Raw genomic sequence first — 19,768 nt, 5'->3', positions numbered from 1 at the left:
ATCAATACTTGTTGTGCCACCGAGAAACTTCATCCTCTTCGGAATTTCTCCTATACGTATACATTGGCCTTAACCGTCTCTCCACTCGTTTTGCAACCTCGTTGGCCTCAAGGAGGCTAACCAGCTTCCTCTTTCTTTGATTTTGCTTAGCCGATATCTCAAGGCATATGTCGTAAACTAATTCAACATTTGAGCGCGTTTCATCGTTTGTGTCATTCTCCCCAGGAACGAATGATTCGGGGTCTCGGCCAATAATGGCTGGAGCATTAGGTCTTTGCCACCTATGGAACACGCGCGAGGGCAACCTTGGAGGGTTTGTTGTGACTTTGGTGGCCCATGCATCCCTTGCGAGTTCCATAGGAGTGCTTCCTGTTGAATTCTCTATAGTGAGAAGGCTTGGGCGGCGCTCCAGCATCAGTCTGACTAGACGTGGTACTGGAGCCCTAACAGCTCTATGAATAGGTGCGTTTCCAGAACCATCAAGCAGTTCGAGATGACTTTGCCCTGTTGGTTCGGCAAAGTCAAGTAATTTCTTGGTGAGCCCAACGGTCTTGTCGTCCACCCTGTTGTGCCTGGTTAAGATATGAATCCAAGAAGCGAAAGGTGTAAGTGCTCCGGGGTCATCTGAGGAGCGACAGCTAAGAAGTGAAGCAACCAGGCTAGGATCTATCAAGCTAAGTAGCTCCTCGAAACCCGTCTCGGAAGTAGAGAATTCGTTATTGGGTCGGAATAGTAAATGGAGAATGTTATTACCCAGTACATCGCGAGCTTCGAGGTTGGCTCCAGCTTCAATGAGCACTTTAGCAAAGAGGGCTCTCCGCTTGGAAAAAGCTAGGAGCAATGGCGTGTATCCATTGGATGATTTTCTTTCAAGGCAGTTGGGGACATTCTCTACAATGTAGTGAACAAGCTTCACGGCCTCGTCAGTTTCACTAGCCATAATAGCACAGTGAAGGAGAAGCTCATCTAAACGCCTCAGAGTTAGTCCCAATTGTAACCAATATCAATCAACATTCAGCAGTTACAACAAACAGAATATAAGAACTCACTTCTTGAAGTTAGCCATCGTTCAATAAATCCATCGATGCCATCGGGCATCTGTGCTAACTTTCTCAGCCGCTTATCCTGCTTGTTGGAATTTGCGTATTCCATGTAATGTCTCTTTGGGGCTGTACTGAGGAACCACTCTACATTGGCTACTTTCCCAGAGAGTGCAGCCCGAAGAAGAGGTATCTCCGATTCGTTGTTCTTGAGTACAGGAACACTTTGCCCTGCAGCTGCAGCCCAGTCTTCACGCTTCTTCCCGTCGATCGATAGGCCTTGGTAATATTTTGGTTTTCTTTTAAGAGTAATCCCACTTTCTTCCACAAACTTGTTCAGTGGGAGTTGGGCTCCCGTCCGACTAATGACTTCAGCAAGGCATCGGGGCTGCCCATCACGTATTGCGTCGCTGAAGTCGGCGGCAGACAGTAACTCGTAAGGACCATCTTCAGCGCCACTAACAATTTCAGACTGTCCAAGATCCAGAAGGAACCTTAGCAATGCAAGGTTGTCCTGCTCTATGGCAAAACTGAAAAGATTAGGGCGGCCGAAAGACGGTTTGTTGGCGTTGGGACCCATAATAAGGCCGGCTCTGCAGCCCAATCGTAAGACTTGAAGAGGTGAAATATCACTCTCTGCCTGCGTCGCCACTTCACCAATGTTGTCAATGGTTAGTTCATCGCATACACTCTCACCCGTAATGCGAAGCCCTTCGTCTGATTCTTCGTTGTCGGATCTATCACTCTCATCGTCAGACTCCATGCGGTAGGTCTGTTGAGCAGTAGCCTTTGGTTTGTACTGTGCTCGAACTATTTGAAGAATGGCCTTTGCAACATCGAAGTGGCCGCGGAGAAGTGCTAATGAAAAGGGAGAAGAACCCCCCATTCGCTCGTCCACAGCGATTACGAGAGGTGACATTTCCTTGTTAGGACCCCACATCTCCAGTGTTAAAGACTTGATGGTTTCTAAGTCGCCTGACCATGCTGCTTCGAATCTATCAAGTTATTAGCAGCAACAAATATCCAGGGGGTAGAAACAGACTCTATGAGCATGTTAAAACTTACAGTTTTATATAGCCCTCCTTCCTACCGTCCGAAAGATCAGGTGTACTGAAATTGAATTCAATCTTAAATGGTTCTGGCTTCCAACCTTCATAACCCCTAACGGGAGGTCTTTCGGGGTATCGGGCGCTTGGGTGTAGTTCATTGAACTTCTTGGCCCCTTTCGTAACGAGCTCGGATTCGAGAGTTTCGAAATCGTGCAGGAGTGCCTTAACCGCACAATCCTTCTCTTTCAGACCTTTGCGATTCTCAGCTTCTTTCATTGACTTTTCGTACTGCTTCTGTTGCCTCTTTATATGGACCTTCTCTCTGGCAAGACGTTCTTTAACAAAACACATTTGGTAGCTGCCCTCTGCATACGCTGCCAGATAAGTTTCATCACTTTCTAAGGGAGTGACTGCCTTTTGGTCAAACCTTTCATTATACTCTCGCAAATGACAAATCTTCATAACCACGAGGTCTAATAGCGACTCTCCCGGGTCGCTTGCATAGTTACTTCCCAGAATCCTATATCCAAGCGTAGAGAGGGTGTTTGGGTCGGCTCCATGTTCTAACAACTGTATGGCGACTAACGGTTGATCTGTCATTATAGCAGTAACTATTGGTTGCGTAACATTTTGTTGGAAGTTGTTTTGGTTTTGTTTTGCATCTTGGTTTTTTAGAGCGTCGTTCTGAAGCAGAGCGGCTTTCATATATTTGCTGAAGTTGATATCTGGAGAGGCTCCGAAGTCGAGTAGTTTCCCAACGATACCCGGAGCCTTTGAATTCAGAGCAACCGTTAATGCCGATTCAGCGTAGGGACTATGGTAAGCATCTTCGACAGCTAAGTGGTCAATTGCCCTCCTGATAGCGGAAGGGTCATGTTTTGAGAGGGTATCAAAAAGCCTTGGGTAGGAAGAGGCCGCAAAGTAGTGTAAGGGGGTTCTTCCACTGAAATCAGCTTGTGCCGCAGTAGCACCCAGCTTAAGAAGTGTCTCTGTCATGACAGCCGCCTGATCAGAGGACAGGTTAAGGGGCAAAGTTAGAGGAAGAATTGATCGTGGACCGCGATAATTTTGTTCGGAGAGCTTTATGGGAAGGAGTACGTCCGCTCCAAATGAAGAAACAAGCTCCTTCACAGCGTCCGCATGGCCATGGATGATAGCAAGATGCAAAGGTGTGGACCCGCTGTCCCAAGCTATGGTGTTGATATCTATAATGTCAGGTTCAGATGCTTTCTCGTCATCAGGGACGTTATCTTCTTCTCCTATTTTCGCATCTTCCTTCTTAACGTCGACAAAAGAGCCAGTCACCAAGGACATTTTATCATCGTCAGAGTTCTCGGGATCTTCGTTCACAACCACCACGTTGTCGGAATCTTCCATCTCGACGTCTTCATTCTCGCTCTGGGTATCTTTCGTAGCCGTACGCTGCTGGTCCTTTTTCGCTTCTTCCGCTTCTTCATTCTCTTCGCTCTTATGGAGTAGGATACGGATAATCTCAACGTTTCCGCGCTCCGCTGCAAGGTGCAAAGCCATGCGTCCATCCGCAAGACGTGCAATCAGCCTTGCACCATGGTCGACAAGACACTGTACAATCTCTGGAGTAGAAATCATTGTCGCCAGATGCAAAGGAGTTCTTCCGGTATGATCACGGCGATTTGGGTCCGCGCCCTCCAGTGCAAGCCATTCACGCACCGCTTCAATGTCATCATCGGCAATTGCTTGGAAGAGGCGAGTAGTGTTTCCGATATAAGCCATATCTGTGATCAATTGTTAGCTAGTTAGAGTAAGGTTTCGTATAGGTGTGTATGTACCTGTCCAGTCTGTTTCGGTGATTGGGTTGAAACTTCCTATTGCTTGCCTGCCTGGGTCATCTTTGATAAAAGAGACGTCTCCCGAAATGTAGATTTTGCTTTCCTTTCCCCATACCTCCTCTTCTTCAGGGGTGGTTGGCTTTGGGCATGAGCCACAGCAGTCTTGGATGATATCCTCAACGTTCCCAAAGAACACAGGGTGACGGTGAAGTGTAACCTCTCGTTTCTGGTTGTTCCACTCGGCGTTTAGCAGTAGGTCATGGGTATAGAGTAGTTTCTCAATTTTCCGTGCATGGAATTTTTCTCCGTAGGGGATTGTCTATAGCAGAGTGAGTATGCATATTTGGCATTAGCTTGAATCATCAACCTTACAATTGTATGGTAGTCGGAGATTTCTTCTGCATCCACCCATTCCGCTACTTCATCTTCCCAATTATTCTTGATATTACCCCTTAATTTTCGAATATTTCGATAGAAGCCATTGGTCTGAGGAGGGCGACCACGCTCCCTGCGCCGCTGTTCCATGTACTGCTCTCGGTCTCTTGATGTCGGCAACCGTTCTAAAACAAGGAGCCGAGCCAAGCCAGTTGTCCTCATAAAGCTCCGTTCAAATATTGTCTGACGATCAAAGTTAGTTCATTTGTCGTTGGTGTAGGGCTCAGAGGATGCTTACAGGGTCAATGCGGGATCTATCTAGCTGAGGCCAGTAGACTTCAAACCCACGATGTGAGTACTTTGATAAACGGTTCTCGTAAGATGGTGAACGTCTTGTAAGGTCGATTTGGTTTGTCTGAGTGACCAGAGCAGCAACCGCGCGAGGAGCAGCATAGACATTTTTGCCATCGTATGCCACACAAGAGCAATCAACATCAAAGCCAGTGATGATTTCCGAAATCGACTTGTATATCCGTAGAACTACCTGGACATGGCGGGTAGGGTACTGGGAGACAATGGTGATGGTATTCTTTGTTCGAACCGATGTAGTCTCATATAAGATAGAGTCCTTGATTTTGCGCTCAATTTGTTTAATCTTCTCGATTGCCTGTTCCTCGTCAAGCCCGTAGATGAACAAATCAACATCAGATGCAGGAGCAAACTTTTCGTGGTAGAAATGGCGTAGCTGTCGTTTCGATTCGCTATACTCTTCTGGCACAGGAAGGAGAGCCGACACAACTGAGCTTCCCGCAGCGACGACATTGTTCCAGTCAAGATCGCTCAAGGAGCTCTCGGAGAAGAGGTTAAAATTGGTTTGGAACTCCTTCAATGTAGTCACAATGGCAGGGGAGCCATTAGGCTTCCGATCCTCGTCCTTGAGAGGTAAAAGATACCTTTCACAGACTTCCTTTGGCTCGGAGCTCAAGTCTCTAGCTTGAACACGAAGGTCGGCTGCACCATTGGCACCATACAATGGCACAACATTGATGTAGTTGTCTGCCAGGATGGGATTAGAAGGCTCCTGGGCGAAAACCTGACGCAGCACCGAGTCGTACTCATTGTAGGGCTTGAGTAGCTCATCGATGGGCTTATTACCGTTCGCGTCGATGTAGCTTAAAAAGCTGGAGTGTTTCGCTGGCAGCTGGGGAAGGGATGGTATAGAAGACATTGTTGGATGCCACAAAGATGGTTCAACGAAACGGTCAAGGCAAATTTATTTCTCAATGGATAAATTGAACGGGAATAAAAGGCCATATGAGATGATTCTTCTCTCTCATCCCGTCGAGCAGCAGGCCTCTTATATATCTTCCCGCGGCCGGCGATGATACGGGGATCAGTGGATTTAGATCAAGGCAGCAACACACGTGATATGACCGAAGACAGAGTCGATTCGCTTTATGCATCGACGCAAGCAAAGAGCTGCCTTGGTGAAGGATGGAGGACGAGGGTGTTGGCGGCATTGCTGCCTGGGAAGGGCCCAGTTTTGAAGTTGTTCAAGGGCGATGATAGGGCGCGACGATGCGACTTGAGACAACCGCCTGAGCCTCACTCGCTTACACTTCCTGGCAAGCCAAGTTTATATCGAAAGGGGCCATCGAGGAGAAAAACGCCGAAGTTCCGCGATTCCAATCAATTCAAAATTGGGGGTAGTTGATGTGCGCTGAAATTATATATACAACTTGCTGAACGAGAATCTAACCAAATACTCCGGAAACCAAGAAACAGAATGCGATAAAAAAAAAAAAAACTCCCAGTCGACAGAGCTCAATTTCAATTTCCAATTAGAGGGGACTTTTGATTGGTGGTGGCATCTTCCCCAGGATGTCCGTTTGGGGCTGTTGTAGCTGACGTCTCCAGGAGTTTATCGATAACTTGCTGGATTGTATTCACTGCAGGGCCCATGCCTGCCTCGTCCCATTGTCGAAGAGTAAAGGTGTCGCGCACCTTCGAATGAATGATGTCCCAAGCAGTTTTGACCTTTGCTTTGGAGTCGTCGTCCATTGCCGTAAGCTCCACGTCAATGCCTTCGTACTTGATATCCTTCCGGTCTTCCATCACTTGGTCATTCTTCTTATTATCATTTTTCATCCGGTCCGTAAGCTCTCGCAGCTCGGCCTCTGTCTCCTTTAGTCGACGTTCCAGCTCGGTATTCTGGCGAAGCGCGGTTTCAGCTCGCTTAGTCTCTGCGACACAGGCTTTTGCCCTCTGATAGATTTTAGCAAAGTCGTCCGCGCTGAGCATGTCCAGCAGTTTGACCAGCCTGTCATCTTCCGGCGGCAGAGTATCATCCTCATAACCCAAACGAACGGGCCTACGACGTGCCCTTGCCGGGAGGGTCCGGCGTCTCTTCGTGCTTGGCTCGTCCCCTGGCTTCTCCGTATAAGCCCGCTGATGGCGAAGTGAACGGCCTGGTTCAAATGAAATATGGCTCGCCGAGTCATCGTCACTTTCAGTGAAGGGAGAAATGGTCTCGCGTTCTTGGAAAGATGATGCTGCCTTTTTAACTCATGTACGGTATCAGTCTTTGGAACCAATCTTCACCAGAAAGTATACAATGCACTAACCGCACCAGAGGCTGCATCTCTAACCGATGCCTTTTTCTGTTCAATCCTCGCCCTCAGGACCTATTTTTGTTTGGCAAAGTTAGACCAATTGGACCTTATACAGCAGAGCATCCCGACTCCGAATCAAAAGTAGAAGCTCTGGTAAAGTAGAACACGCGGGAAACCCGGGAACTAACGGTCGAATGCCTCCACAGTAAAGCCGCTGTTGTACGATGAGGGAAGAATTTCTACAGGCAGAGAGATCCAAATTAGTTAGTATTAGTTGGACTGATACATCCGGACGGCTAACCTTGCGAGAACTGGGTAGGAGGTATGAACCCTTTGAAACTCTTCCCACGACATATCAGGATTCTCAATCCTGAGATTCACAAATCTCGCGTCCTCTTGCTCCCCCCATCGCTCTCCGCGCTGCTTCTTACCGCTGCCGCTCGCCGTGGCAGGCTGTGGCGCCGGGGAATCGCACATCTCTCCGTAGCTTTCAGCACACAGCTCTATCGAAAGGACTCGAGCTATCTCGACGATGTGATATACCGGAGACGCGAGATACGCGAGATGTTCTTCTTGTCCTCGTTCATGCAACTTTTTTGTTTCTTCCACTTTTTGTGATTTGTTTTGATATTTTTTTCTTTTTTCTTTCTTTTTCTTTTTTCGGACGAGGTCATGTGATCTCGTCTTCTCAAGGGGTAAAAAATGAACAGATTTCAATTGACGGATGTAAGAAGGGAATATTTGGTTGATGAGTCGAGTGTTTGCATCAGTTTATGCACGAGCTGATGCGGTAACAGACGAGTCAAGATGATTTATCATGTTTGGCCAGGTTTTGGGGGGTTTCGTTGACGGTACAGAATTTGATTGGTATTTGGTAGCTATTTGACCAAAGGATTTGGTTGACTGTTAACTACAAGAGCGAGTAAACGAACAGGAAAAACTAGTTACAATGGTATCAATATATATAGATATTTAGGTGTTCGTCGAAGTGGCAGGCTCGCTGGTCGCTGATTTCTCGATGAGCCTGTCAATTGTACTCTCGAGCGCAGATGTTTTGGGTCCCATTCCACCTCTGTCCCACTGCTCGACGAACATGACATCGCGAATCGCTAGACGGACGTCTTCCCAGGCAGCCTTGATCTCTCTAGCAACAACTTCGACGTCTTTTAGTTGCTTCTCGATCTTCAATTTCTCCGCGTTGGACGTCTCTGACCCCCCATTGATGGTAACAAAACCGCCACTCCGAGGTTTTCGTAGCGGTCGATTCCTGCCATTCCTCGGGCCCGTATCTGAAAAGTCGCTGTCGGTGTCCACAGGCCCAGGTCTATGATAACTCTTCATAGGAAGAGCCGCTTGATTCCTTAGTTTTGATTCACTAGCTGAATGCCTCTCAAAATAATCTAATCTCTGGCCGCTAGGGCTGTTCGCTTCAAAGGATATGTGCGTGGCAGCATCATCATCGCTATATATGGAATTACCACTTGGCGTGGGAGTATAGTCTCTTGGTGGGAATACCGGCTTTTGAATGTTAATTTAACATCATAACCAGGGATTTGACGGATGAAGTTGCGTCTACTAACCTCTGGGAGCGTAAAGCCAGCTTTCAATAAATGCTGCGTTCAATCGAGTCAGGCATTGCCACCAACAAACGAAGAGAATGCAAAAACTCACATTATATTTCGACGATATGACTCCAGGGCTCGGAGTGTAATGGCTGTAGAATCTCTATATGGATATCAAATTTCATCAGTTTCAATGCTGACGGGCGCACTTAGGGACAGGGGAGTTATTAACCCGATGAAACTCCTTCCACGTCATAGTAGGGTATTGAGTCCGCAGCCTGAAGAGTCTCTCTTCTTCGTTCTTCCATCTCGAGTACTTACCCCTCTTCCCACGCTTGCGGACACCCGAGGGCGCTGAAGAAGCTGAGGCAGGGTCGGCGTTCATGTCCCTTTTTTTTTTTTTTTTTGGTAGAGGCCGCGACACCGAAGCTGGAATGGTAGCAGACACGGTAAATATTTGAGCGATACTTTGCAGTGTAAAAAAAGAAAGGAAAAAGCTTTACAGACAAACTTGAGACGAACAGGAGTTGTTGGTAATAATAATTAAATCACTTTTCGCTATATCAGGGACTTCGGTTGAACAGGCTTTGTTTCAAAACGGGCTAACCAACTTCTCTGGTTGACTAGTGAATTTGTCTCTTTCGACGCGTAATTATTTTAACTACCACCGATGCTCAACCGTGGATACTACTGGATGGTAATGTGATAGCATCTTGACTATTTGTATATCCCGCAGGACCTCCAGCTAGCCCGGATTCCCATGCATACAGGCCTACGTTGGATAATCAAAATTGGTTGGCCATTTGGCTACGCGAGCCAACCGTTCCGAGACTCAACAGCGTTGTCTATCTGTTGGATGGTCGACGGAAAAAATTGGCAAGTCTTCGAAAATAATTGTTCCTGTCTTACACATCTGATATGAGATGAATGAATGTATCTTTTTACGCCAAAAATGTTAAAAGGCGAAAGTTCGACGTCACAACAAATCAGGTACCGGTCTGGCATTTGAAGACCCGAGTCGACCTGTGGCATGCAGCATCTTCACGTGAAATAGCTCATTCTTGTGATATAAATCTGATGGTTCAGTCGATAAAGCCTCTGAATGCCATGCATGGTATTTCATTCAGGAGCACCACTACACTCTCTCCATCGAACTCTACACTCATAAGTTATTCCTTAAAAGGACAAGCTAAAGGTCATCATGTAAGGGTTTATACTACGTAATTTCAGCCTTTAGAGGTGCTAGAATCCTACTTCAAGATATAGCTGAGAAAATAATAGTCCGACAGAATTAAATGGTAAGAAAGTAGTTGATCAAGCTACCTAACTACACCAATCTATCTGGATAAAAAGAATGACAGAGAACGTAATAAAAAGAGTGCAGACAATATGGTTGAGCAAATAACTCTTGTTCTTCCATGTTTCCCTCAAATTTCCGGTAACAGCCGAGCCTCTGGATCCTGTTTGCGATACGAGACCATATCCATAGCTATTTCAAGCACTGAGAATATAAGGATGGAGGTATGGGTTGTCATTATTTACTGCTTGCCACAGGTGCAGGTGCTAAATATTGTTAGCTCGTGCCCACTAGCCATGAACGGGGTCATCTTCATATATGTAACTCACGCTCTCAAGGGGCCAGCGCAGAAGCCGAACTTGCGCCCAATGGAAAGGCACTATGGAAATATCTGTCAGTCCAAGCTCGGCGAGGTCAAAGGCAGGCAGTATAACTTACGTGGGCATGGCACTCATTCTCGTTGAAGGGGCAGCCGAATCCACGCTTCTCAACAGCGGGGGTAGCATCAGCGGCAGCATCGACGGCAGCGTTGTTGGTGGCTGGGGCGGCGATGGCAGCGCTTCCCATAAGGGAGACGAGGAGGATAGTGGCAAGCTTGGTGAACTGCATCTTGGTTTGATGTTTGAGTTGTTTTTGAAGCGGAAAGGCTTTTGTACCGAAGACCCGAGCTGGATGGATTGGATTGTTTGGCTGTGGGATGGAAGGGGGTATTTATGTTTCTTGAGAAACCCCCTTTGCTCGATTCTCTGTTTCTATCTCTATCGGATTTACCAGGCTGGGTTCAGCAGCCGTTCTGCTCCAAGCTGAAACCATTTTCCTCTTTAGGCAAATAATATTACATGCATCTGGTGTTCTCACGGCATTATGCCTCCATCTGATAGTGATGTGCACGGTTAAGGTGTGCAAGTAATGCGAAGGGCGGAGAAGACGAGAGCGCCATGTCTCCAATAGGCCATACATCACAGAGAATGGCGATGGTGAGGTAAGAGATCTACCTTGATTGAAGGAGATGGGGTCTTGGAGCTATGCAATTCTGCGTATTCAAGTGTCCGTGGTATCAAGAATGAGCATTTTTCGTGTACCAGTTGCGCCCTTCCAGGCTACCAGCTCAGCTCTATACAGTATTTATAGAGAATAGTCCAAAAACACGAAGTTTGATACTGATTCCGATTGATTATCTTGCATATGAACAAGATGATCGACACCGTGAGAGCGCAGATATCGTACTTTCTCCAGGGGATGTGCAGACCCGCCGGTGATCCGTTTGCTCATCCGTGAAATATCCCGAGATCTTGATGCAGCGTTATCTTTTGATGTACACTGCTGTTACTAGAATTGAGACCTTGATGCCGACCTTGATAGCACTCCAAACTGTTGCTGCATGGAAAAAAACAGAAGACGCTGGTTGTGGAGAGAAAAACAGGAGACAACTGAACGCCCTTTCATGCTGGGCGAATATTATGCCAACCAGAAGACATCAGACCAAACTCAAACCTCCATCCTCAATACGATGTTTTGTGGTCAAAGATGTTGATATTCAAAAGGTGTTTAAAAGATGTGAATAAATCTTTTGATGATAAATTGACCAATAAAAAAAAGAAAACATACCCAGCCACTTATTTACCCAATAATAGCCCGTTATAAATTAACTACTGAAACCTCAGCCAATCAATATTAGCGCCAGCCAGTTTATGCATCGTTACTTTTTATGCCCGCAACCTCCAAGCCACCAAAAGTACGAACCATCAACATCTACGCCTTTTTGACCATAACCAAACAGCTACGATCCCTTTTGTTTTTTTACGGGATATTACATTCGGCGTCACTATCATTATCTATTTTCAGGTATAACAGCTGTTTATTTCTTGGTTGGTTCCATCACCGTCAGGGCATCAACATGGGATTCAACCCCACCACCACAATTTTGCTTATCGCCGTCTTGCTCGTCGTCTTGCCAGCGAGAGTAGAGGCCTTTGGAGCTGGAAGTGAGCAATAATCCCTGCAATTTTACGAGAGAGAGAGATAGACCTCAGAGAATTATATCGTCGCCTTCCTGATGTTCCCGATATCAAAATCTCTTATCAAACCAAACCCCTCATTGCGTGGGTTGGCACACATTATTGACATTGATATGCCCTGTCACTAGATATTGCATCTGTCTCAGCCATCGAGGGCAAGAATTGGCGTCATGGAGATATCGAAGATGTTATCAAGACCCTTGCATTCATCAAAGGTCACAAATGGACCACGAACATGGTGAAGAGGGTGTACTTTGGAAACTGGCTACGAGATTAGTGAGTCTTTAGTTATGTGCAGTTCCTCTCGATCAGGAGATTTCGTCTACTTGTTAATTTTGTCATTACTGACTGTGCTTCTTTTACAGCTCGCAAGCTGTTGATGTCGGGACGCTGAAAAGTGTGCAATCAGACACTGTGCGTATTCTTGTATGGGTCTTGTCCTTCATGACATTCGGATATGCCACCGCCGAATTTGAAGTCACTTCTGAACGACTTGGCGTGTATCGACCGGAAGAGCACATCGAGTATGCCTTGATCTAGAGAGACCTGGTTGATGGTTTGGAGTATCTTGCTAATATCTATCCGCAGTAATCCAAAAGGCTATGCCGATGATGCAGATGCAAGACAGTACGATCCTCGCTTACGCGGTCCTGTCCAGCAAGTCGAACTAGATATTGACCGTGAGACTGGTATGAAGAATTACATTGCCAACGAACGAGGAAACTGGGCTACGAGTGCCGGGTACGTGAAATACAGTTTCGCACGCAGCATCCATTTTGCTAGACAGTACATCAACGGAGGCCATTTGCGTAAGGGTAAAGATGAGGATTTGTACGAAGCTCTGCGCTGTCTTGGTCAAGGGTTGCATACGCTGGAGGACTTTGGCGCCCATACAAATTACTGTGAGCTTGTACTGCGGGAGATGGGCATGCTCAATGTCTTCCCGCACACGGGAACCAACACAATGATGAACATTCGTGGTAAACATATCTTCCCACTTGTAACTGGCACCTTTGGCATGGTTGATTTCCTTCACTCAGTGCTGGGTGAGGCTTCCGACCATGTTACGCAGTCTGAGATCAACGAGCTGGACAACACGCTCGAGAATGCAGAGGTGGGAAGCGCCACTACTGGCTCAGTAAACACTCTGACGAGCCTACTGTCCAAGGTCCCCGGAATGGGTGATCTTATTGCTGAAGCTGAGAAGTTGAAGGCTCAGTCTCAGGCACAGGCACAGGCTAACAACAGCGCCGGGTACGGATACGGAGGAGCCTCTAGAGGTGTAAATGACGGACAAACGTACGGTGCGACCGGTGGATTTGATCAAACCTCTCGGGCTGCTGGACCGGGTGGCTTGCCCAGTATTGACCCTCAAAAGACGGTTTCTCAGATCTACCCGATCCTCGTCTTCAGAGACAACGTTGTGAGGAGAATCTCTGCCGTCGTGTCGAAGATTCCTGGTCTAGAGTCTCTTGTGGACAAGATTACAGATACACTGAGCGTCTTCGTTTTCTCCCTCCTGTCTCCCTTCATCCGGCCGCTTATAAAAGTGGCAACTTCCCAGCTACAGACCGGATCGTCTGGGGTCATCAGCACATCTGAACAACATCAGTATGAGCCATGGACAGATCCCATGTGCACCGACCCGACCCATTCTCTTCTTTCAAAGGACCACTTCTCCAATATTCTCAACGAGCCGGCCGGACACGTCGCGGCTGCGATCCTGAAGTATGTAGTGCCCCGAGTGATGTATGCGTGGCAGCACGTCGATATCCCGGTTGACGATGTGCTCGCCGACTGCATGAGAGTATTCCACCACCCAGCGCTACGAGACATGAACAACGAAGCGCATCGGACGATGTTCGAGGCGGTGCAGAACTGGGCACGTTCTCGACCTGACGGTGGCGCAAGCCTGGATACAATCCTCAACGCACAGAGCGTGAGAGAAGGGAAGAACCACAAAGGAGGAAACCCTCATTTGCATGGAAACAGTCACAGTCATGGGTCTGGACATGGATACGGCAACACAGTCGGTGCTCAGCAACCAATGTATCACCACCAAGCTCATCAACCGCCTCAACAGAGCTACAACTCGCAACCATACGGACAGTCGTATCCTCACCAGGGTGGTGGTGGTGGTAGCTCTCATAGTAGTAATAACCCACTATCGAACATACCGGGTCTCTCTGCTCTCGCAGGCTTCGCAGGATCAGGCGGCTCCCACCCACAGCAATCAGGAGGCCACAGCCACTCAACGGCAGCGTCATCTATCCCATGGGATAAGTTGTCTCATCTTCCCATCCCAGGTGCGTCAAATATAGGCAAAATAGGGGGATTCCTGTCAGGATCAGGGGGCCGGAAAAGGGACCTAGGCGACGAAAACAGCAGGGGTATCGCACCAGAAGTGCACCCGGCATCAAGAAGCACAACGCCCCAGCCCGAAATGGCCCCTCCTGCGGGATATGAGCACTATCACCAGCAGGGAGAGGGTGCCGTCTACCAACCACCTAGCGAGGGAGCACATACTTATGACTACTACTATGGCCCAGGCAGCAACAGCGGGTACAGCCACCCTCGACAGTACTAGCCATGATCCATGTACAGACTCTAATACTCGGAGAAAGCACGGAAACGGGGGTATGAATGTGGAGGCTACGGAAAATAGCCGGGAAAAACGAGCAGGCCCTGAGGCTGAAAAGGGGCCAAGCAGCCAAACTTGTCATGCCACAAACAAACATTCAAACCAACAGTTGTGAGGAGGGCCTTTTCTTTCACGTCGCACCGCATGTAACTCGCATGCTTACGATAATGCTACAATAACATGTATCAACCAGGGATTTCTCTCTAAGCGAGCAACTAATCGTTTTTTATTGCTTTTCTCTGTGGGCCCGAGGATTCTTTGCTCAAATTGTTTCATCGTAAAATAAGACCGTTTTTTTACCACACTGTGGATGGATGCCGACACTTCCAACAGTTGTATAAATAGTCATTAGCGAAGCGCCGGAGACCCCTGAGTCCTGTAGTAAGTTATCTCCGTGGTTCCGCAGTTCGTCCTGGAGGATTTTGCTATAAAAAGAAGCGTTTCTTCCCGGTTTTGCTGCTGCGTTATTCTCAACTTCATAACTTACCAGTAACTAGTATAACCGGCACTCTCGTTGCCCTTGCAGTCTATCGCTAGCTATGATGGCCAAATCTGCCCTTTTCCTGTCCCTCTTTGCGCATCTCGGCCTTGCTGCCGCTGCCGCTGCCTCTTCTTCCTCCACCGCCAGCACTCCCGCTTCTGCTTCCTATACTACCATCACCATGCCATATGGCCCTATAGGGGCAGATGACTCGGACCCTGTTCATTTATATGCATCAGTGATTGAAATTGTAAGTCTTCTTTTTCCTTGACAGAGGAAGGAAAGATAACTGACCCTACGCCAGAAACCTCCGTTGACTACTATCGCCGCCTGCATCGCCCCTGTAGAAGAGGCCTGCAAGACTGAATTTCAGCAGACCTTCACCTACGGTAGCGACACTATTGGATACGACACTCTGGATACGTACAACGGCATCACCACGTATGTCTCTTTTTCTTTACTCTGCTGAGTTTGTCATGCTAACACGCTTTGAACCAGCTCCATCCAAATCGGATGTACCGTTAAACCGCAGACTGCCATCTGTAGCGCATCGTACTTTGTCGCTATCGCTGGGACCAGCACGAGTTCAGCATTTACTTCCACTATTACCGGATCAGAAGTTGCTCCCGCCCCCGTCATCATCACATCTGGAGCAGAGAAGCTGGCGAAGGAGACTGGAAAGCCGCAGGAGACTGGGAAGCCGAACGGCGCCCCCAAGTCGACGGGCATGTCTAACTTGGCTCTTGTCGGCGGTGCTGCCGTTGTGGGTGTCATGTTGGCTCTCTAGGGAGCTTTATCTTAGGGATTAAAGGGCTTTTACCACTGTATATACTTGTTTGGTTTGTGATGCTTATTCAGGGCTGCATGACGATATCTTAATAACGTGTGGAATGACTGCTTGATCATTACTCTTTACTTCTGATGCAAGAGATAGAGTACCAGTAATTATTAATAGATCTTTCGTTTCTGCTGCAGGCATAGAGATATACGATGACAACCGGCTAAAAGGAGATAAGCTTACATAGTAAAGGCTTGTTCCACCATGTGGATGATATTAAGAGGCGGCACGGCTCGTGGCGTCGATCGTTCGATGATCGCTAGGGACGATGGTATCGATAGCTTCCGCTCTTCCATAGTTATCGTCATAGTAATGCATGTAGTGCAGTATAACATGGCAAATCTAGCCCTGATTGCTATGCGTGCTCGCTATTAAATATTACCGCGAATGCTATAATACACCAAGTACAAAGCCCCAATTCCATGAAATCGATATACAGGGGGAACTTCTTGCGCCAGCCCAGCCGGAAAATGAAATAAGAAAAACTCGTCAGTGCCCATAATTCGTTGATGGAAAAGTAAATGTGTTCATAGTTTCGTCCCTTCCCAGCCACTATCGCTTGGTCGTCGGCCTCTCTGTGGCTCGAGTCCGGCGGTCGTGGAAATCCTGGTTTGTCCAGAGGGGCCTTCCACACTTCCTCCATTAGTACTGCTGCCGGCAGCTGAAGAAGCACGAGCGTTGATGGGCGTCCTCTGGTTGTGGTGTAGTCGAGAGTTCATGAGCAGGTGGACCTGCATCCTGACCGTGTTAAGTCCGGCGGTGAGATGGGCCATGTCTTCCCTCACACGAAGATTATCATTCATCATCGATATATTTGTACGTGCTTCAAGGTCTGCGACTGTTGTGGTAAGCTGCAGCACCTCCTCCCGCAGGGCCTCGTGGATTGAAAGGAGGTACGTGGTTGTATTGTTATGGTAGGGAGCTGAGGAGTTAGCCGACGGGGATGTTGAGCGAGCGTCTCTCGATGGAGAAGCGCTCCTGTGTGGGTCGGGTAATGGAAGGCTAGTGGTTTCATTCCCAACATTTGCAGCCAATTGCACTCTTGATGGAGGGCGAGAAGTCGACTGTGCGAGTGCAGACCGCAGGCTAGCAATGCTGTCTTCGAGAAGGGAATTCTGTTGTTTCAGCTGTCGGATGGTGGAGTCCATGGTTTCGAGCTTTGCCGCTTGATTTTCGAGGTACGGTCCTAGCCTGGCTAGTGGGCAGGATTGTTCGTGCTCCTCGAGCTCAGCTTTTGGCAATCGTGTCACACACCCATATTTTGAAGCACTACATAGTGCAGTAGCCTTCGAACAATTCTCTTCGTGGTCTTTATGATGGATTTTGAAGAATGCCTCCCCACAATCAGGACATATCGATTCTATTCGTGGACACAAGTTTGTAGTATGTTCCTGAAGATAAAGCACTCGTTAGCCACGGTCATGCCAAGACCGCATAGGAGCTGTAGGCACAAACCTCAAAATCAAGTTCCATAACAGACTCCCCACACTGCCCGCAGTCAACAAGAGTATGCAAACATCGGCTTTCCGAACCCAGGTCCTTCTTTCGTATCTTTTTATCACACTGCGCATCCGGACAAGGCATCCAACGGTACTCGCAGTATTTGTTCACATGAACTTGCGCGTGTCCACGCTGGATGGTCTCGGCGCAGCCCTCGGCATGATATGGACACTTTACCAGTATATCATCACACATGGCAACGATAAGTCGCGGCACGGTCGTGTAGGTCGCGTTTGTTGGTGTGCGGCAGGTAGGACAGAGGAATTCACTTGGTTGAGTGAACTGATTCAGGTCACTCGAGGACTTGATACAGGCATCCAGGCAAGACCGGCAAAAGATGTGGTCGCATCTTAGCCTTGTTGGTGTGATGAACGGGCAATGGCAGACCAGACACATCAGATTCGTATTATATTCAGACACAGCTTCGAGAGACCTAAGGTCTATGGAGATGTCGCAAGTGTCAGGCTCCATACTGTATTCTCTCAGCTCGGCGCTGCGGTCAGAAATGTGAACGGCGTTCTCGAACGTGTAAACCCGAGGGGTGACTAGCGGGGGGTTGTTGTTTGCTGGTTCAGGCAGCTTCGGTAGGAATTCAGGCGGTTGAAGGGATCAGTCCCAGAGGAGCATAGGTGTATCCCCGTCTGCCATCAGAACGAGGTTCCGGAAGCAAAGCTGCGGTGTTTGAATGGTTCACTGACATCGCCGTCATCGTTCTCGATGTATCAAAACCAACAAAATTGCCGACTTTCAAGATGATCAAACAGCCAAATTACACGTGATATTGCTTAGTCATATTTGTCATGTGATATGCGGCACGCAAATGATGAACCTTCCCATTTTGGGTTAGTGTATTGCCAAGTTTTATTAGTCATATATTATCACGTGAAATCTTGAATGGGATTGGCCCGTGCATAAAGTCAATATCGACTTCAGGAAGAGTTCCAAGGCATCAACTTCATTGGGACTCTGGACTTTTTTGATAGATAGAACAGAAGATGAGATTGAGGGCACTGGTTATTCTGGTTCAATAGCCAAAGCTAGCTCTACCGATTCTACTTATACACTCTGCGGAACAGTACAAGCTATTTCTCTTGGATATTGACGATTTATAAGGTCCAAAACATTCCAGCCTGTTTATCGACCATGAGCAATCCATCTCAGCTTTTCCTTCTGGCGGATCACATAAAGCTCTCTCTGCTGGAGCGACAAAGGGCGATATCCCTTGAACTTGAACCCAACGCACAGGATGGAGAGATATCCCGCTCTCTAGAGTCATTGCGAGAGGGCCTGGAATCAGCCGAAAGGGAGGTCCAGAGGCTGGTCGCAGCTGGAGATTCGTAAGCACCTCGCAATATCGCTTCATTGTAACGTAATTTCCACTAATATTCCCCCCCCCATAGGTCGTCAAATGATTTCAAAGAACAAACCAGCTCTTTAAGAGCCCAGTACGAGGATCTCTCACGACAGTTCCACGGGGGCGACGAGAACAACCCATCTGCACTAGCCCCATCATCCGTCCAGCCAAACAATGCCGAATTGGCTGAAGACTTTATTCGTGCTAGCAGCACTCCGTCGATCCTCAAACACCCCACACCGCAGCACCCGGTCTCTAAATCTGTTCGTTTCACGGACACATTAACCGCAAGTGCGGAAGAACATGATCCTAACCGCGAAGCCCTACTCAGGCCATACTCTGACTCGCCACAACCTGGTTTTGACCCTTCTGAGGCTACGAACCAGGATATCCATAATTATCACGCTCAGGTTATGCAGGAGCAAGATGACCACTTGGACCGGCTGGGCGAGTCGATTGGGCGTCAGCACCAGCTTAGTATCCAGATTGGGGATGAGCTGGAGGGCCAAGTTGCACTTCTAGATGACATGGATGGCCATGTTGATAGACATCAGGGGCGACTGGATGGCGCACGAAGGAGCCTTGGCAGGTTCAGAGAAAAGTCCAAGGGAAACAAGAGCCTGATGACCATCATCGGCTTGATCATTGTGCTGGTGATCTTGATCGTGATTCTTAAGTGATCGATCTATGTCGTTTTTCTGTTCTGTCTCTCATTGACGCTTCCCACGAAATCCAAGGATAGTTGCCTAGCTACCTTGCCCACTTTGCTTGTTTCTTGTTTTATTACCATATATCTTGGAGTGCATTGCCTACTATAAGCTTATGGCCCTAGCTGGCCTTTCCTTTGTCGTTTTAGGGTGTTATCTTGGGAAAATAACTGGCGTTACTCTACACCGTACATATCTCTTTCTTTTTGTCTGTTCCTTTCTATTGTCCATTACTCGCGCATATATATACCTTTCATAGCAACGTATGTTAGCTCGGTTCGTTTCATCACACAGAATTCCTATTACTAGCTCTATTGAATTAACCATTTTAATCCCTAAATTTGCACTTATGACGCGAGGCTCTTCTAGTATGATACAATTGCTAAGATGCGATCATACTCTAAAATGTCCAATAGCTTAGTCGATTATTCGATGATAATTATGGCCTTGTTGTGTCTGCTAATTGTGCATCGCCCTCCACTGTCA

The 19,768-nt window shown here is 47.7% G+C and overlaps 8 protein-coding genes across 8 annotated transcripts; 3 read left to right on the top strand and 5 right to left on the bottom strand.

The window, feature by feature from the left end:
• Position 1: 1 nt before the first annotated feature.
• On the bottom strand, positions 2 to 5,500 carry MCYG_07970 (ankyrin repeat protein; the record flags this gene model as incomplete). The annotated part of the gene is made up of 6 exons (XM_002842841.1): positions 2 to 966; positions 1,050 to 2,035; positions 2,106 to 3,843; positions 3,898 to 4,216; positions 4,270 to 4,515; positions 4,571 to 5,500. 6 exons carry the CDS (start codon positions 5,498 to 5,500, stop codon positions 2 to 4), a joined length of 5,184 nt encoding a protein of 1,727 aa, XP_002842887.1.
• Positions 5,501 to 6,102: 602 nt separating this feature from the next.
• Positions 6,103 to 7,361, bottom strand: MCYG_07969 (uncharacterized protein; the record flags this gene model as incomplete). Its single annotated transcript, XM_002842840.1, has 4 exons — positions 6,103 to 6,828; positions 6,897 to 6,956; positions 6,991 to 7,123; positions 7,186 to 7,361. The coding sequence occupies 4 exons, from the start codon at positions 7,359 to 7,361 to the stop codon at positions 6,103 to 6,105; spliced, it is 1,095 nt and encodes a 364-aa protein (XP_002842886.1).
• A 374-nt stretch (positions 7,362 to 7,735) lies between these two features.
• MCYG_07968 (uncharacterized protein) lies at positions 7,736 to 8,831 on the bottom strand (the record flags this gene model as incomplete). Its single annotated transcript, XM_002842839.1, has 4 exons — positions 7,736 to 8,402; positions 8,465 to 8,497; positions 8,556 to 8,609; positions 8,679 to 8,831. 4 exons carry the CDS (start codon positions 8,829 to 8,831, stop codon positions 7,857 to 7,859), a joined length of 786 nt encoding a protein of 261 aa, XP_002842885.1.
• A 2,809-nt stretch (positions 8,832 to 11,640) lies between these two features.
• On the top strand, positions 11,641 to 14,348 carry MCYG_07967 (HET-C domain-containing protein HetC; the record flags this gene model as incomplete). Its single annotated transcript, XM_002842838.1, has 4 exons — positions 11,641 to 11,728; positions 11,890 to 12,037; positions 12,127 to 12,285; positions 12,350 to 14,348. 4 exons carry the CDS (start codon positions 11,641 to 11,643, stop codon positions 14,346 to 14,348), a joined length of 2,394 nt encoding a protein of 797 aa, XP_002842884.1.
• A 596-nt stretch (positions 14,349 to 14,944) lies between these two features.
• MCYG_07966 (uncharacterized protein) lies at positions 14,945 to 15,670 on the top strand (the record flags this gene model as incomplete). Its single annotated transcript, XM_002842837.1, has 3 exons — positions 14,945 to 15,133; positions 15,188 to 15,324; positions 15,382 to 15,670. The coding sequence occupies 3 exons, from the start codon at positions 14,945 to 14,947 to the stop codon at positions 15,668 to 15,670; spliced, it is 615 nt and encodes a 204-aa protein (XP_002842883.1).
• Positions 15,671 to 15,733: 63 nt separating this feature from the next.
• Positions 15,734 to 16,221, bottom strand: MCYG_07965 (uncharacterized protein; the record flags this gene model as incomplete). The annotated part of the gene is made up of 3 exons (XM_002842836.1): positions 15,734 to 15,899; positions 15,947 to 16,076; positions 16,104 to 16,221. 3 exons carry the CDS (start codon positions 16,219 to 16,221, stop codon positions 15,734 to 15,736), a joined length of 414 nt encoding a protein of 137 aa, XP_002842882.1.
• A 27-nt stretch (positions 16,222 to 16,248) lies between these two features.
• Positions 16,249 to 17,930, bottom strand: MCYG_07964 (TRAF-type zinc finger protein; the record flags this gene model as incomplete). Its single annotated transcript, XM_002842835.1, has 4 exons — positions 16,249 to 16,952; positions 16,976 to 17,081; positions 17,177 to 17,693; positions 17,920 to 17,930. 4 exons carry the CDS (start codon positions 17,928 to 17,930, stop codon positions 16,249 to 16,251), a joined length of 1,338 nt encoding a protein of 445 aa, XP_002842881.1.
• A 434-nt stretch (positions 17,931 to 18,364) lies between these two features.
• On the top strand, positions 18,365 to 19,255 carry MCYG_07963 (V-SNARE; the record flags this gene model as incomplete). Its single annotated transcript, XM_002842834.1, has 2 exons — positions 18,365 to 18,558; positions 18,622 to 19,255. 2 exons carry the CDS (start codon positions 18,365 to 18,367, stop codon positions 19,253 to 19,255), a joined length of 828 nt encoding a protein of 275 aa, XP_002842880.1.
• Between the last annotated feature and the right edge of the window lie 513 nt (positions 19,256 to 19,768).

Source organism: Microsporum canis, genomic scaffold (genome assembly GCF_000151145.1).
Source record: "Microsporum canis CBS 113480 supercont1.8 genomic scaffold, whole genome shotgun sequence".
NCBI classification, from domain to species: Eukaryota; Fungi; Ascomycota; class Eurotiomycetes; order Onygenales; family Arthrodermataceae; genus Microsporum; species Microsporum canis.
Note: the sequence above shows the minus strand (reverse complement) of the source record. Positions and strands in the feature narration are given on the sequence as shown.